Here is a 17883-nt window from a genome sequence, read left to right on the forward strand (position 1 = left end):
TCACAAGTATGCAGGGGAATAATTATACTGTCATATAAAGCCCAGTTTGTGCGTATGCCTGTGTGCAGATATCAATTATGTGGTTGAAGTTTGGTATTTATTCTCAACTCATGTTTGACAGACTCCTCCCCCAGCAGCAGTAGCACGCCGGTGTCCGGATGCAGTTCCCCTAACGACAGCCTGGCCACGGAAAATGGAGTGCTGCCCCCTGCTGGTGGGCTGTCTCCGGAGGTGAGTGAGCCGTGCGCCGCTTTTGTCCGCTACGGATAAAAGATAGCACTGCTTCAGCGGGAACTTATGTGAAAAGGAAGAATGAACGTGAAGCGACCCAAAACGTGCACAACGCATTAGCGCATGAGGAGCATGGGACAGCCCATCTACCGTGTCCTTTGTCTCCTGACTGAATCTAGCAGTGCGTGATGCTGTGCTGTGTGTGTGTGTGTGTGTGTGCTTTGTACGTGTGCACGATTATGGAATAATGACATGCACACACACACACACACACACACACACACACTCCCTCTCGTTCACTGGGCCCAGAGTGGAGGGGCCGACTGGGCGAACAGATAAAAGCGCTGTGCGTCTCTGTCCCTTCACGCCTGGCGTCTGTTTTTCGGTCGTTTTTGGGGCCAGCGGGTTCGTTTGAAGGGCCTGTTCCCGCAGGCCTGGGAGCCCGAGCTCTGCTAAGCCTTGTTTGTGGCCCGGCGTAATAAAATGTTTTAAACAGCAGCATTTGAGAAGCGCGGGCTGACAGCTGTGGGCCGTAGCCGAGACACCCTATCTCCTTTTTAATTAAACCTGTCGGTCTCTGCTCCTCTGCACACGTCTCCTCTCATCAATTCATTCAGCCCAGCAGGGTCGGGAATTACTGCTCTAGAACACGCATGTACAGCACAACACACGCGCTCATGCACACACACACACACACACACCTTACATATACCCCTACACACATACATCCAACACACACACGCACACGCACATACACACAGTACATATGCACCTACACACATACACATGCACTCACGCAAGCACACACGCACAGTACATATACACCTACACACATCCACACACACACACTAACACGCGCACACACAGTACATATACACCTACACTCACATGCCCTCACACACGCATAGTACATATGCACCTACACACAGACACACACGCACATCCACATACACACAAAGATGCATACTCAGTACATATAGACCTACTCACACACACACTCACACATGCACACACATAATACATACTGTATACACCTACACCCATACAGACATACATCCACACACACACATACACACACACACACATACACATTATATATACACCTACACACACACATACAAACACACAAACACTGTACATATACACCCACACACATTCAGGCACACACGCACGTATGTACACACATGCACACATCACGCACATACGTACACATGCACGTACACACACACACACAGTGTCTTGTTTCATCAGAACAGGCAAAAGAGGACATTGTGTATTCGTAAGCTCTCAATCCCATTAAGTGGCCACACTGCTGCTGTCTCTGCACATGATGTATGGCAGACAGTCACATTCCAGACAGGATATGATGTCATAGGTGTCCCTCTGCAGGCCCACCGCATGCTGATTCAGGATGGCACAGTGGCCCACTTCTCCATCCAGAACCCTGCAGCCCTTCCCACCATCACCCGCGGGCTGCCTGCCAATGCAAAGGTAAAGCGTTGAGCCATTTTGTTTATAGCACATATTCTGTGTGTTTCACACTGTAAGAGGAAGTGCATGTGACTAACCGCTGCTCTGTGACTGCAGCCACATCATTCGTGTTCTCCTGTGAGCGCTGCATTTCACACCCTCTCTCTCTCTCTCTCTTTCTCTCTCTGTCTCTCTCTCTCTCTCTCTCTCTCTCTCTCTGTCTCTCTCTCGCTCTGTCTCTCTCTCGCTCTATCCCTCTCTCTCTCCCTCTGTCTCTCTCTCTCTCTCTGTCTCTCTCTCGCTCTCTATCTCTATCACTCTCTCTCTCTCTCTGTCTCTCTCTCTCTCTCTCTCTCTTTCGCTCTATTTCTCTCTCTGTCTCTCTCTCGCTCTATCACTCTCTATCTCTATCACTCTCTCTCTCTCTCTCTGTCTCTCTCTCACTCTATCGCTCTCTATCGCTCTCTATCTCTATCACTCTCTCTCTCTCTCTCTGTCTCTCTCTCTCTCTCTCTCTGTCTCTCTCACGCTCTACCTCTATCACTGTCTCATCTATCAGTCTGTTTCAGTGCCATTATTGATATGCATAAAGTGCATTCCTCTTGCCAAGACAGACCAAATTCAGGTCATGAATGTCCAAATCTCTCTCTCTCTCTCTCTCTCTCTCTCTCTCTCTCTCTCTCTCTCAGTCTTCTTCAGTGGCATGGCAGATATGCATAAAGTACACTCTTGTTGCCAAGATAGACCAAATTCAGGTCATGAATGTCAAAAGTCATGTTGTCAAATCCTCTATTTGTAACTCCCATTTTAGAAAATATGATATGAAATAAATGCCAGTAGGTCTGGCCTAGTGCGTATAACAGCTGTGCACAAAACTAATTTGTAAACGCCATTGCTGTTCATAAAATACAATAGCTAATGTATGCTAACTTGTGTGTCGAACTAGGAATGCGTAGCTGTAGTAGATACAGCCCATTCCATAACCTACTTAACAGCTTCTTCCTGTTTATAACTAGCATGCTCCTGGACTGATTATGAAAATAATATAAATGAAATAGGCGCATTCAAGTGATTATAACACACATAATTAAAATACAATAAGTGCACCATGTCAGAGTTTTTATCTCTCTCGCTCGAGCACAGCTTTAGCCTCGCAATCCCAGCATGCAACAGCGTGCCTCCACAGTGCTAAACAGATTAGCCCCGCTTGCTTTTAGATCATTCGGCAGACATTTTCTTTAAAAAAAAAAAAAAAGATCTAAACTATGCATTTAATGAAAGTTGACAATAGAGATAGAGGTGGTGGTGGTGGGGAGAACTAGGAAACATCAAAATCTAATTTTTTTATGGGTACAGGTGACACACAGTGGAGTGAAGCTATTTTAAAGGGGTCCTGAAGCTGTTTCAAACCAAATTCTGTCCTTAATTATTTAACCAACCCAATCATTTACATGCAGGCTGCTGTGTAACTGTATCCTTGGGGAAAAAGGATCAGTATGGTCCAAACATTTAGTTTTAGTAAAAATGAGGCCCAATCACTGATCGGAACAAAAACCCTCCAGGAGTAATGTCGTAGAGTTATTCTTTAGAACCCGGCCCTTCTTTAGGATGAGGCGCGAGTTCTGTGCCCGCTCAACCGCGCTTGGAGTGTTGACCGTGGGGTTTGTCCGTTGCCAGGCCGACGCGGACCTGGGCGCCGTGAAGGCGGGCAGGATGGTGCTGCTGCCGGGGGGCTCTCAGGTGTACCTGCCCCTGGGCCTGGAGGAGAGGAGCTCGGCCGCGTACCCCCAGCTGCAGCCCCTGCTGGTCCTCGAGCCCTCCGGCCTGGTGCACACGCAGCTGCTCACCGGTGAGCCCCGCCCACTACACACAGCGTCCAATCACGCTTTCCGCTGATGGTGACGCTACTGCGGTCAGCACTCTGTACTCCACCCACGCACAATGTCTGTACAAGTGCATTCACACATACATACATACACACACACACACACACTCACACAAACTACTACAGTATATAGAGCACACGTTTATATGCCACAGTATACATAAAAATGCCTTAATGCACATACATGCTCTACAGTGTACACAGAGAACACACACAGTGCACACACAAGCTGATTCATCCTTAAAGTTAACCAGCTCCATACAAAAATGCTTTCCTGTAATATTTCTTTACTAAATGCGGAAAAGCCCTAAATTAATGGTCTAAAAACAAGGCTAGTAAATGCTGTGATTCACATACACTTTATCCTCCTTTAAAAAAACGAGCCGTATTCTTTTATGAATCACTAACCACACAGTATGGGACTCACAGAAATCACATGATTCCACATTTCTCCATCAAAGCAGTTTAGGATTGCCTTTGCGGCTGTCGAACTGTAGAAACTGCAGAATCGTTTTTGGCTCATAAAGCCTCAAGGTAATTTTGGGAACCGTTATTAGATCCAGTAATCACAAGCTGCCTTCTTTCTCAGCACTCAGGTTTATAGGACTATAGGACGCACCTTAAATATTAATGTTTTAAAAAAAAATACACATTTAAAGCTTGGGTTTGCATCTGACTTTTAGTTGGCAGTTGCAGAGTGCTTCAGTTTGGAATATTGCATTTTAGAAATGAATTAAAATAGTGTGGTTGCATTTCATCATTGCTAACTTACTTATGCTTTCCTTGTTTAAATACCTGGCTGGATGTGAAGATGACGCATCAAAAATGAAAAAAAAAAGTCAAAAAAATTGCTTCCTCTATTCTATTGCATTTAAGCTTTGTAGTCAAAGCTCTGTGTCGCTATATGTAGGTTGGCAGTCTTGTTTTTGGTCAATTTTGTTATGGCCTACACAGCACTTATTTGGCCACAGTGCTGGTCCAGGGGCACAACTGGGATTTTCAATCATGCCATGCAGGTCTTTTGGGTGCAAAGGCTCAGCCACCAGATTAAGTGTTTTCCGCGTTTGAACAACCAAATACCAAACCTCCTGTGAGCTAAACAATCTAGGGGAATTGTTGAAAGATTAGATCTAATCTAAATTACGTACATAAGCAGGCAAAATTACCTCTGCTCTGTTCCAGGATTAATTGAGCTATTTGGTCTTCAGAAAAGCCAAGCATAAATTATGTGCCACAGCTAAGAAACAGGTCACGGTTCATGTTAAACAGGGATAACAAATTACTTGTGCGTAATTACATTTGTGTTTTGGCATTTGAAGTGGGCTTGTCTATCAAGTCAGCAGGTTTAAAAGAAAAATGACTTTCGAGCAAAGTTAATCTCTGTCAAAGAGCAAGAGAGAGGTCCAGGCTGTAAATCTGCACTGACACATACAAACCACAGAGGAAGGGTTCAGTGAATTACACACAGTGAACCATGCTGCCACCTTGTGGCTGAAGTCTTTGCTATTGCCACACTATGATGGTTCTTGTTCTTAGTTTTTTTTTTTTTTTTTTTTCAGCATCTAATGGCCAGTTAATTTCACGATACAATGCTATTTATTTTGTTGGTACATTCCAAACACGGACTGAAATCTCCATTTGGATGAAGAAACAGACCTCGTCATTGTGAATGCGTTAATACTCGTCAAGCTCTTGCCAAAGCCTTCGGCCAAAACATCATGAGCTATTACACCAGCCCGCTGTGTCACGCATGGAGAAAATGAAATGTAGAATAAGTAGCCGTACATACGCGTATCCACCTCCTGATCTCCATTTCATTGTATTGTTTTGGGACATAAAAACAAACAAAGTTCACGAAATGCAGACGAGTTTTAGGAATTTAACACTTTCCCTAACTCGCTAACGGTTTTCACACGCGCGGCTTTACCCTGAATCGCTACGGAACGTCGTCCTTGCGGGGTCATGTGTGATTCAGTCGGGAGTCGGCATTCTGAAAAAGGTGCTCCGTAAATTTGCCAGCTGAAGGCCTAGTGAAATTTATGGAAATGTTTGCAGATTAATGGATCAAGCTCTTAAAACCCTTAAAACTGTTTCTCTAACACACCCATCCAGCTATGTTGTTTCTTACCGCTGCAAAAAATAAGGAAGTAAACAGAGCAAGCGCGCTTAAATAAATGATACGTTAATGATGCTAGCCGGCTTGTCTGGCCAGTACGCCAAAGAAAAGCAAACGTTGTCGGGACACTCTTGGTTATGCTCTTGGCCTACTTTCTTTCATCGTTGGCTGTTTTGGAGTATTTGACAGCCTTTGCTTTGCTCTGACCGCAATTACCGGCCCCATCATGTGTGACTGTTGTCAGCCCTTTGAAATAACGGACGGCCGTCGGTCGTGTGAATGAGAAAATCCGCCCGCGCAGCCGGGGAAAGTGACACAGCAATGTTCCGTAACACTCTCTCACTCTCTTTGTGTCTGTGAGCGAGTACTGTAACGCTGCTCTGGTTCTGACCCAGTTCCAGGGCTGGGACCGGTGCCGGTCCATTTTAACCCCCAGCTGGAGCGCCTGGCGCCGTCGGGCCCGCACAAGCCCCTGGGCCGGACGCGCTCGGAGCCGCTGCCCCAGAACCCGGGAGCTCTGAGCCAGCACGTGTACCAGCAGCAGGTCAGCAGCCAGTTCCTGGAGCGGCTCAAACTGCAGGCTCACCTGGGCAAGGTAAAGCTGCAGCTTAGGCTGTGTTTGTAACACCTGTACTGCAGTACGGCTGTGTTTTCTACAGCCGTACCACAACCACTGCCGTGGTGTTTACTACACCCATACCTCTCCTGCTTACACTGTGATTTGCCGTTACACTGGACCCATTTACACAAGTCTGTGTTGTCTATGTTTTGTCTAAGTACATTGGTCTGTGCTGTTGAAAACTCAACTGTTTTGTACTGCACCCATTTACACTGGTTAAAACTGCCTCCATGCTAGTCTATAATAAACCCACACTGGTTTGTAGTGCGCTCAGTTAGGGGTCTGTATTGCATCCACGCTGGTGCATAATGACCCTATTCTGGGTGTATTGCATCCACACTGATCAAAACTGCATGCAGTCACAGTTGTATACACCGCCCCTGTCTGTGTGCTGCGCAGCTGATGTCGAAGTCCAGCGAGAAGCCCCGCCTCAGACAGATCCCCTCAGAGGATATGGACTCGGAGGAGGCGGGGCCAGTGCTTGGTCTCACCAATCAGAGCAGAAGCGTGGCTGAGCCGCTGCATGAAGTGGAGTGTGTTCCAGCAATGGAGCGCCAGGCGGACCACGTGCACATGCAGCGCACACTCACGCTTAATCAGGCAAGAGATAAACACTGTTTTTACTATAACTGCAGTTCTGACTCCTACCACATGGGGGCAGGGTATCATTTGCTGACCCGAACATTTGAACTGGGAAGAGGGGGAGTTACAGAGCTATAATTCTACATAATTATTATGTTACATTATTACTCCTTGGCTGTTACTTTGACTTCAAGTAAGCTCAAAAATAGCAGAGAACTAATTCACTTTCGGTTACAAATGCAAAAAATAGAATGTTTATGACAAAAACACGATTACTGTGCATCAGAATAGCTAGAAATGAACCATTTTGAGAAACTGCCAAAGTGGTTGCTCAATAAAGAAATTCACTCACCAGTGAAAAAGTGATCCTAACAGTACTGTTGTGTTGTGTATTTTAACACCGTGGGGGTTTTAGGAGACTTGCCTTACCTCTGCAGCTCCAGCAGGGGGCACTAAAGTGCCATGTTTACTGAAAAACTGTGTCCCTCACTCTTACCCTCTCCATCTCTGCTCCATCCTGTCCTCTCCGCCCACAGTCGTTGCCGTGGGACGTACAGATGCAGCAGCTACGCAGGCACGTTCCTCACGCGGAGAAGATGGCTGTTCCCATTATGCACCGCTCCCTGTCTCGCACCCAGTCCTCGCCCGCGTCCACCTCCCTCACGCTTCCAGAGAATCCTCACCCCCTCCCCACCGCCGAAATCTCCTGCAAACCCCGCTTCACCACGGGTATGCGGCCATGGGACCCCACGGGGGCTAGGGAATAGGGGGGAGATGGTGAAGGGATTGGGGACTAGGCAGGGCGCTACGCTAATATTTTTTCCAAGGAGCAACTTTAGGAGCACTCTAATTCACCCCAATTAGTAGATGTGTTCCTAAATTGTTTTCCTAGTTAGGACACATCAATTTTCTAGAGCAAATTCTCCTAAAATGGGAGCACTGTAGAGGTAGGGGGTACATGTACATGGTAGGGGATAGAGATATATGGAGCTAGGTGTTAGGGGGAGGGACTAGGGTGTATTGAGTAGGGGGCAGGGATAGTTGGTTAGGAGTTGGAGCTAGTAGGATTGTGGAAAGGGATTTAGTAAGGGCCAGTGGGGTTGTAGATAGGGGGAATGTCATGGTTTATCATATCTCATCATAAGCTCATAATCTCTTACCAAATCTACAGTGACTCTTTGAGATGATGGTAAATTGCTGTAGCCTCAGGAGAGGCTGAAAAATTGTAATATTTTGTTGTCTGTGTATGTGTATGTGTATGTGTGTGTGTGTGTGTGTGTGTGTGTGTGTGTGTATTTTCAGGCCTTGTTTATGACTCTCACATGCTAAAGCACCAGTGCGCCTGCAGGGACAACAGCAACCACCCGGAGCACGCCGGCAGGATCCAGAGCATCTGGTCGCGGCTTCAGGAACGAGGCCTGAGGACTCACTGTGAGGTGGGTGACCTCCAACACACCGACCACCACCCTCCCCCAGCCTCATTTAAAGACACCCTTCTAAAACTGCGGCGGATGACAACACCTCTAACCCCTCCCCCCTCCCCCCTCTCCGCTCCTCAGCGAATCCCAGGCCGGAAGGCCACCCAGGAGGAGCTGCAGTCGGTGCACTCGGAGCGCCACGCCCTGCTCTTCGGGACCAACCCCTTCAACCGGCTCAAGCTCAACAGCCGCAAGCTGGACGGTACGCGGGCGCGGGCACGCCTCAGTCAAACACGCATGTGAAATACGCCGTCTCTTGGAATGCTGGTGAAACGTGAACACGTGCAGTCCCGTGAAAGAAGGATTTTGTCCTGGATATTGGTGAAAATAGATTTTTTCATTATTTTTTACAGTTATTAATTTTACTGGTGAATTTTTCCCTGATATGTAAGTAGGTAAAATATCTGTGCTACGCATTGCTTTCAGTAGGAATCCACCCTCTCACACCGACACAGCACACGCTGTACAGCGCAGGATAATATTACATCTGTGCGTTTACACACAGTCCTCTCCTGCTGTGAGAGACTTCATTATCTCAGCGGTGTGTTCCTTTACACTGCCTCACACAGTGAAGGATGAGGCTACTCATGAACAATCGGTCACCTGCTACACCCTCTGTCTTTCTCTCGCTCTCTCTCTCTCTCTCCCTCTCTCTCTCTCTGTCTCTCTATGTTTCCCTCTCTCTCTCTCACTCTCTCTCTCACAGGACTGCTGGCCCAGAGGCTCTTTGTGATGCTGCCTTGTGGAGGAGTCGGAGTGAGTGTGCACACAGACACGCACATGCACACACACACACACACACGCATACACACCATACCACACACATGCAGCACATGTGTTATATACTGTACACACATACGTTCCACATATGTGCGCAACTCAGCTACAATAGCATACTTCAAACAGCTCCTTATTTTAACCCTTAACCTTGGCCTTGGAAAAGCCATGTATTATTTGTATTCTCATAAATGCTCGTTGTTATATTTTGTTGTTCTCTGAACTAAACAGAAATTTTACGTTTTACTAAACCTACCAGATATCTAGCCGATGTGCGTTACGATATTGGATGCATGCTGTGCATGCTCAAGATCTTCTGTAGACGCATCACAACTTTGCAACGTTCTGATTTATGTTAAGTAACAGGTTACACTTCAGGGGTAACCTAGAAACCAATAATTTAACTGCAGCAATCAAATGGTTATAGCCTGGAAACAGGCTTTTTAGCTCTGTGAACGAAACTTCTAAGTCAGGAAACCAGCAGGTTGTCCCCAGTATTTTCATGTCAATAACGTGAGGATGGTGTGATTTTATTTGCACGGAAGCGGAGGTTGTCGTTATTGTCCGTGCTGTCCAGTGTTTCCCCAGTATTGGCTGAGAGAGGGCAGCTGATTGGTCAGGAGGGGCTTTGTGGGCACAGTGAAACGGCAGTGTGTGTGTGAAGACAGGAAAGGGTGCTGAAAGGTAATCCGTTTGGGGAGACGGAGGGCTGCGATTGGGCCGGAGGCGGAGGCATGGAGGCGGGGCTCGGTTCGGGCCCGGTTTCTGGGCAAGGCCCCGTCAGTGAGCCAGGCTGATTGAAACAACATGCCAGCGATCGCAATGAAAGGCATTCCTCTGATTTCATTGCTCCGCTGTACCGAGACTGCCAGGAGCGGGAGTTCTTTAACCAAAAGGAGAACCTTTGTGCAGATGCACATCCTGCCCCCTCATGTTTCATGTCTATTAATAGCCATGATCCACTACCACCGTATATAGCATAGTAAAACTGCATTAACAAACATTAAGTACATGTACAGCTGAAACCGAAATTCCATGCGTATTTTTGAAAATTGTGCATTGTGAGGGAAGTCCTGATTGGCTGGAGGAAAAACTGTGAGCAAGCAGGCAGCGTGGTGTTAAAGAGCCCAATGGAGTTCATTTTACAGTGCAGAGTTTCCAAAATGCACTGCAAATGTTTATAGTGGACGAAAAAACTAACAAAAAATGCTAGAAAATAAAAACTGTACCTACAGTAACAAAAGAAAAAAGAAATGCAGTGATGTGCAAAATTTGACTGTGCCTCTCTGAGGCCCAAAGTCTACCTTCAGAACGTCTCCGTTGCCAGTGCAGTCTAGACTAACCCGAGGAGCTCCTGGATTCGTGAAGCGCGGATGCGTACGTACGACGGATATTTAAAGATGGGTGGGAGGGCGAGCGGTTTGGCTCGCTCGGGGGAGTTTTTCTGAGTTTTGTTTGCGGAAGCGCGCGCGCGCGGCGCTGCGTCTGACGGCAGGTTGAAGCGATCGCTCTGGGAGAGGTGAAAAAGCACCGGCGGAACGAGAGAGCCAGGCCCTCCCAGGAGAGGGGAGATTTGGCTCCGCGGTCGCGCTTTTGTTTCTTGTTTTGGAGGCGGTGAGCTCGGTGCGGTAAAGGGAGAGTACCGGTGGTTTGGCTCGGGGAATTTCCGATTTCGTTCACCAGTTTCGTTTGCGACCCGGGGAGGGAGAAACACTGGCGCTTTGAAAGCACTGCACCGAGATACCGAGAGCGGGGGATTTCTACCTAGCTTGAGCTCCTGCGCTCTTTCGTTCGAGTATTATTTGTTTGGTGTAAATATTTGCCTGGCGACCTCTTCCGCTGAAGACCTCCCAGGTTCAGTTGAAACGCTGCGATTGTTGAATGAACCTAACAACGGCAACGTTGCCAAGCAACAAAAAAGCTTTTGGATTATGCCCTTGGTGCTAAATTGCATGCGGGGCAACACGATTAATTTCAACATACCTGATTAGGAATCTATGTGAGCATTCGATAGTCGTGAATATGCTAATAATTATATGCTTTTACTTCATTCCACTAGAATTCCAAAAGATTACATGATTTTTTTCTGTGCTTCAGAGAAGGGCATTTTAAAACCACATCTAACACGGATTTTTAACATTCCCTAAACCACCAGTGGCAAGTTACCCACCAGCTTAAGAGCCACAAAGCACAGCTCTACCCTGGCTGCCAGGACAGATTTGTCAGTTCGCCAAACGTGTATGCATACACACACACACACGGACACACACACACGCACGTACATTTCTTTCATTATTATTGTTTATTATTGTGGTAAGGTATTTCTGCTGTGCGTGTGTTGCACGCCGCGCTCTGATTGGTTGTGCGTGTCTGGTCGGCAGGTGGACAGCGACACCGTCTGGAACGACGTGCACACGCCCACGGCCTCGCTCGTGGCGGCTGGCAGCGTGACGGAGCTGGCCTTCCGGGTGGCCCTGGGGGAGCTGAAGGTGAGGCTCGGGGACCAGCTGGCCGCCATTGCGGCTGTACGCGTTTTGTGAACATCGCTCCCTTCTCAGCTGGCTCCCCATGTAGACACACACTCTTCAGGCTCCTGACTCCTCTGTTCTGCGGGGCTGACCAGATTGACACTCTGATGTGGGAGAAGTCCAAGCCCAAATTCTGTTCTTTGCTAGTAAACTAACGGCCCGCTCGAACAGTTACTACTTCTGACCGATTATGATCTCATTTAGGAGGGGCTGCAATTGGAGTTGTCGGTTTAAGTCAACTTAAACTTAACACAAACCACTGAAGGAAAATATTCTCGCGAACTCCCCTTTCCCAACGCTCTGCCGAGAGAGCGTCAGGGGTCGAGGCCGCTCTACATCTGACCGAATCAGAGCCGAACTGAAAGGCCCGGCGCTTCAGTTTGGGAAAGTTTTGGGAGCTCATCAGCCTAAGAGGATGTCTTCTGAGACTTCCATTCCATTTCACCTTGATGTTGACTACAGAACTTGGCTTTTTCAGTTTCATCACAATAGCAGCAGTATTCTTGGTGACTGCTCACGGTGAATAGCTGAGGATGTCTCGAGTCTTCTCAGGTGCGGTAAGAAAGGATTATTATTTGATTGACGGAGAGTGATGGACTATCCTTTTCCCGCTCTTTTTCCCTAGAATGGGTTTGCAGTAGTGAGACCTCCTGGGCACCATGCAGCCCACTCTACTCCCATGTAAGTAGCGTGTGTGTGTGTGTGTGTGTCTGAAAGATTTGTGTATGTGTGTTTATGTGTGAGTGCATGTATGCTGGTGTGTGTGAGAGAGAGAGAGAGAGTGCCTGGGTGTAAGTGTGTGTGCGCCAGTCGATATTTGCGTGCGTGTGCATGTGTGTGTGTGTGTGTCTGTGTGTGCGCGCGTGTGCGTGTACTTATATGACTGACTGTTCGCACATTTGTGTGTGTGTGTGAGATCTGTTGGCATGTGTCGACTGCAGTGTCAGCATTGCCTGTCAGTGGCCTCATATTTATGGAGTAAGACTGTCTGGGCTGATGGTGGCTGAGGTCAGAGATATGATTTATGTCTCCCATCTGTAGCTTTCATCGCTCTGCATGTTTCATTCTCAATAAGATAATTGTTTATCTCTCCTTAACTTTTTGTTTTTGACTTTTCTGAAGCCTGCTTATTCTCATGCACATTCTTTCTCTCTCTCTCTCTTCCCCTCACTCACTCAGTTCAGTTTAGTTCTGCTTACTTTATGAAAGTGACTGAGAGAATCGTGCAACCAGCTTTAACAAATGGGGCACATGGCCAAAGCCAGGCTCTGCTGAAGCCCTTGTTCAGCAGGCAGCAGCAGAAGCAGGCCATGTTCATAGAGAAGCCATTTTGTTTGTCCTGAATTTTGTTTGTTGTGAAATGTGTGGGTCGTAGAGTGTTCTGGCATTGGGCAGTTTGATGTAAATGTTGAATAGTGTTTGACTCAACCACCCTCTCTCTCTCTCTCTCTCTCTCTCTTTCTGTCTGTTGCTCTCTCTTTCACACACTCTCTCTCTCTCCAGGGGTTTCTGTTACTTTAACTCAGTGGCTATTGCAGCCAAGCAGCTCCAGCAAAGGTTGAACCTCAGTAAGATTCTCATCGTTGACTGGGTAAGAAAACAACGCAAAATAAAGATTCTCAAAGATGAGATTAAGTGTTTCAAGTTGTATGATTGTGAAAGCACATTACATTCTTTCCTTGCTTCTAGGATGTTCACCATGGTAACGGTACCCAGGATGTCTTCTACACTGACCCCAGTGTACTTTACATATCCCTGCATCGCTATGACGATGGAAACTTCTTCCCTGGCAGTGGAGCACCAACTGATGTGAGCTCCCTAACAGTGCAGTCTGTAGTCTGTTATTGTGCATTATAACTCACTCTACACAACACTGTGTGCTCTGTTATTGTGCACTATAACTCACTCTACACAACACTGTGTGCTCTGTTATTGTGTATTGTAACACACAATACGCAACACTGTATGCTCTGTTATTGTTATATAGTTATGACCCAAAAATATGTGTCACTATTTTCCTGGTAGCGCATTTGCTTGCTCTTTCCCCCCACTGTGGGTGTTTTGTGAATTGCACATTTTTTGTGGCTCCTGCAATGGTTTAAACTTTAACTGGTCCAAAAGCATCACAGTCATTGCGCATTATACATCACCCCACACAGCATTATGTGTTCTGTCATTATGCTTTATAATGCCACACAACAATGTTAAAGCACATTATAACTGTGCATTATAACCCCCTCCTTGCATCTCTGTATGCTGTTATTGTACATTGCAATTCCCTCAGCATAACAGTGTGCACTTTCTCATGGCTATTGAACTTCCATTATTGAAATATCCATGTCCTCCTTCTTCGCCGGATGTGATGATCGTGAGCTGCAGCAGACATTTTGTTTTTGCGAACCATCGAAATGAGTTCTCGTGCTTGTAACGCAAGTGATGTAACTTCACCAACAGAGCATGTGCTACCGCTAAAACTTCTGATTCCACCCGTATGTCTCAAGGCATTACAGCTGAATTAAGGAGGGGAGGGGGGGGGGCGTGGGCGGTCAGGAGGTGGATGGGAGGAAGGTGCTGGCAGCTAATGCTGTTCCTCATGTGTTTTGTGTTTGGCCGTGTGCATCCTGCACACTCCAGGCTATCTCTAACCTGTACCCCCCCGGTTCGCTTGCGTTCTCTCTCAGAAGGTCCCTACGGTGGGGCTGTATTGTGTTACTCGGCACCCCGTTGAGTGGACTGTGGCAGGGGAGAGAGGTTGGGGGTGTAAACGCTCGAGGCTACTTTGATGTGGAGGGATGTTTGGTTTATGAACGGTCAACTGGATATGCCAGGGGCCCATAGGTTAGGCTCTGTTTTGTAATTTAGCATTATTTGGCAGCTTAAGAATGTTCAGATTCTCCAGTAAAAATGAATGTGATTTGTTGTTTGGTCAAAATGTGCTGAAAGTGTGTGTGTGTGTGTGTGTGTGTGTTTCAGGTGGGATCAGGGGAAGGTGAGGGCTTCAACATCAATGTGGCTTGGACAGGTGGCCTGGACCCTCCCATGGGTGATGCGGAGTACCTGGCAGCATTTAGGTAAGAAGTCTAACATAACTTTCATCCCGTACCTCAATTATCATGCAGACACCTCATGCAAACATACAGGCTCATGGTCTATATTAGCCACCGTCAACCACTTTTGGTCAGGTCATGCCACATTTATTTTCTAAAGGCCTTGAAAAGGTTTCCTGTATCCCAAAGGATAAAAAGGTACCAGATTTCATTCAACATTAAGACTGCAGGTCTCAGAAACGTCAGCAGATTTTGTTTTTTTTTTTGTTTGCAGTTACCACTGCCGTTGTTCTTTGACTGCAGAAACATGGTTGCAAAGTACAGTTTTCTTCAATTACACAGTTTCTTTGATCAACATAGTAACTGTAACCTTACTCTGCAGAAACGTGTGATTTAAAGAGCACTTAATCCCCAGAGGGAGGACTTGAGGGACGCTGTTTAAACCAAATTATAGTACACAGACTCATTCTAATTTCAGGCATGTCTGTTTTGTGAATGACAGGCTTTGTCCGTCCTGCGGCGTATCTTGTGTTGCACATTCTAGAACTCCTGTGTGTCCTTCGTGCGGTCCCTCGGACTGGTTTCCCCTAGATCCCTCTCTTCCTCGGCGGATTAATTTCTTTCGCGGAAATATTTTGAGGCGGAATTAATTTTAGCGTTGCGGCCAGGCTGTTGGCTCCCCGCCGAGTCATTATCCGACGCGTGAGGTCTTTAGGAAGAGCGCGGTGGGTGGGCCCCTCCTCACCGAGAGGAACTGAAAGCTAAACGACACGCTGCGAAGGTCCATACGCCAAAGTACTGTCCCTCGTGAGGCTAACTGCTGCAGTGTACACAGGCTTCGGCCCCAGATACTGCATATCAGTGTCCTTAGGGGATCACCGCTATGTGTGCTTCCTGCTTCTTCTATAAGGAAATGAAGACAGGTACTGTGGAATCTAACTGTCGCATCAGCTGACAGATTTTAGATGAATTCTTCACTGAATTGGCTGTATTACTGTTTTCAACAAGATAGCTGGCCATGCGTGTATTCAGACAACCCTGTTGTATTGTAATGGCATGCAATATGCGCAGTTGAATTTTGAAAGGACTTCTGTTGGCGTCTGTGTAGCCTGTTTCAAATAGAATGCTCACTCATTGGCGTCATTCTGAGATTGCTTACTCTGCGCAGCGTTATTAATTTATGCATTCTGGAATCGCTTTATGTCAAACTTGTTATTGTTATCAATATTAATGACATTTTTGTGGATACGTATGCATGCTTTGAGAAAACCAGACCAGTGGTGATTTAGAAGATGTCTAAGATATTTAGATAATGTCTCCGTTAAATGTGGCAAGACAAGTTTTACCTAGTTTACTAAATTATGCGAATTGTGCATCAATTGGTTTGCCATTTTGAGGTCTTTTGACATAAGAAATCTTTCTAAATAAATGTTTATATTTACTTGGTTTTGTATGAAGTTTGGAGAAGGTGATGTTTGGGCGTTTTGCAATCAGCTACAGTATCTGTATGGCAATGCAAAAAGGCTTCAGTAGAATATCTAGCAAATTCCAACAAAGTCAATTTTTGCAGTGATTAAGATTTCACTGATTTTTAATTAATGTTTCAAATTAGAATTCTGTTTGTGCACTATGTGCCTCCCCTGTATCTCGCTGCTGCCTGTCTGAGCTGTTCCCTTGCACAGAGTCTCTGTGCTCTGTTACTCTGCTGTATCCCTGTGTCCCTAGCCTGTGTCCCTTTCCTATGTCTCTGTGTTCTGTCTGTGCCAGAGTTACGGTTACTGCACATGTACCATCTCATTGGCACTACCGCATTTCCGTGCGATATTTAACGACAGAGCCGCTGTTCCCCACTCCTAGCGCCGGCCAGCGTGGGGCGCTTTATTGGTTTAGAAGGGAGGCGGGGTTGGTTTCTGGGGGTACTGAGAAGGTTGGGGGGAGTGGGGGGGCATGGAGCTGAATTGGGGGGTGGGGAGGGGGCGGGGGGGTTGGCGTTATAGGTTGAGAGAATCCAAAAGCTGGGTAATTAGCCCAAATAGATCCCAGATGCGGGCTGTCAGTGACGTGAGAAGAACGACGAACTCCAAATGGGAACCAGACCCGGGGCGGCAGCTTTGAACTGCGGCAGCGAGGAATCAAACGGTGTCTGAGCGCCGGCTAGATCACTGGCAGCCGGGGGGGGGGGGGGGGCTGCAAAACAGCCACTTCCTGCCCCCACGTATCCTCCCTGCTCCAAGTCTTACCCGCACATGCCCAACACTCCCCGTACATCCTCTCTGAGCTTATAGCCTTACTCGCACATACCCAACACTCTCGATACATCCAATCTGAGCTTATAGCCTTACCCGCACATGCCCAACTCTCCCCACACACCCGATCTGAGCCTATGGCCTTACCCACACATGCCCAACACTCCCAATACATCTTGTCTGAGCTTATAGCCTTACCCGCTCATGCACAACTCTCCCCATACACCCTCTCTCAGCTTATAGCCTTCCACTCACCTACCAGACACACACACATGCAGACTCTCTCTCTCTCTCTCTCTCTCTCTCTCTCTCTCTCACACACACTCACACACACAATTAGTTGTCAGTCAGCTGTACTGCACCATCAAAAACTTTGAGAGTGTCTGGGATTTTAAGATCATAAAACCAGTTGTGATGTCATTGGGACTGCAGTAACACAGCAGCTGTTCAGTTATTTAAAAAAAATGTGAAATCTGGTCATAGGGAATTCATTTCTTGCCTGTTTATGTGTTGGTGTTTGTAGGACGGTGGTGATGCCCATCGCTCAGGAGTTCTGCCCAGACATGGTTTTGGTTTCGTCCGGGTTCGACGCGGCAGAGGGACACCCGCCACCATTAGGGGGGTACAGTGTGTCTGCCAAATGTAAGCCCATCGCCTTGGAAACACTCACTACAGAGTTTCTGCGTGGAACACAAACAGATGCTCACAAATCACATAGGCCTGCTCTGATGCTCGACTTACTCATTCACAAATACATTATATAATTTCAGATCTTTCTCATTATAGGCTTCTATGTTTCTCACAGTTTATAAAAATGCCTCGAAATGATATCTCATGTTCTCAAAGCAGTTAACGCTTGACTCAGAAACGCATGACTCAGAACCACAAGAATCCTCAAAAATGA

The 17883-nt window shown here is 46.9% G+C and overlaps 1 protein-coding gene across 3 annotated transcripts in view; it reads left to right on the plus strand.

Moving 5' to 3' along the window:
- Positions 1-17883, plus strand: part of LOC118211304 (histone deacetylase 7-like) — a 55975-nt gene that overhangs the window by 30603 nt on the left and 7489 nt on the right. For all 3 annotated transcript variants that reach the window (XM_035388410.1, XM_035388411.1, XM_035388412.1), the window contains 15 exons: positions 122-231; positions 1621-1722; positions 3379-3550; positions 6098-6297; positions 6721-6921; positions 7440-7632; positions 8206-8339; positions 8463-8583; positions 9088-9137; positions 11540-11647; positions 12312-12367; positions 13190-13277; positions 13376-13495; positions 14660-14757; positions 17503-17621. In XM_035388410.1, the coding sequence (XP_035244301.1) occupies positions 122-231; positions 1621-1722; positions 3379-3550; positions 6098-6297; positions 6721-6921; positions 7440-7632; positions 8206-8339; positions 8463-8583; positions 9088-9137; positions 11540-11647; positions 12312-12367; positions 13190-13277; positions 13376-13495; positions 14660-14757; positions 17503-17621 (1872 nt within the window). The remainder of the gene's footprint in view (positions 1-121; positions 232-1620; positions 1723-3378; positions 3551-6097; positions 6298-6720; positions 6922-7439; positions 7633-8205; positions 8340-8462; positions 8584-9087; positions 9138-11539; positions 11648-12311; positions 12368-13189; positions 13278-13375; positions 13496-14659; positions 14758-17502; positions 17622-17883) is intronic.

The sequence above is a fragment of the Anguilla anguilla genome, chromosome 13, assembly GCF_013347855.1.
Source record: "Anguilla anguilla isolate fAngAng1 chromosome 13, fAngAng1.pri, whole genome shotgun sequence".
Taxonomy (NCBI): Eukaryota; Metazoa; Chordata; class Actinopteri; order Anguilliformes; family Anguillidae; genus Anguilla; species Anguilla anguilla.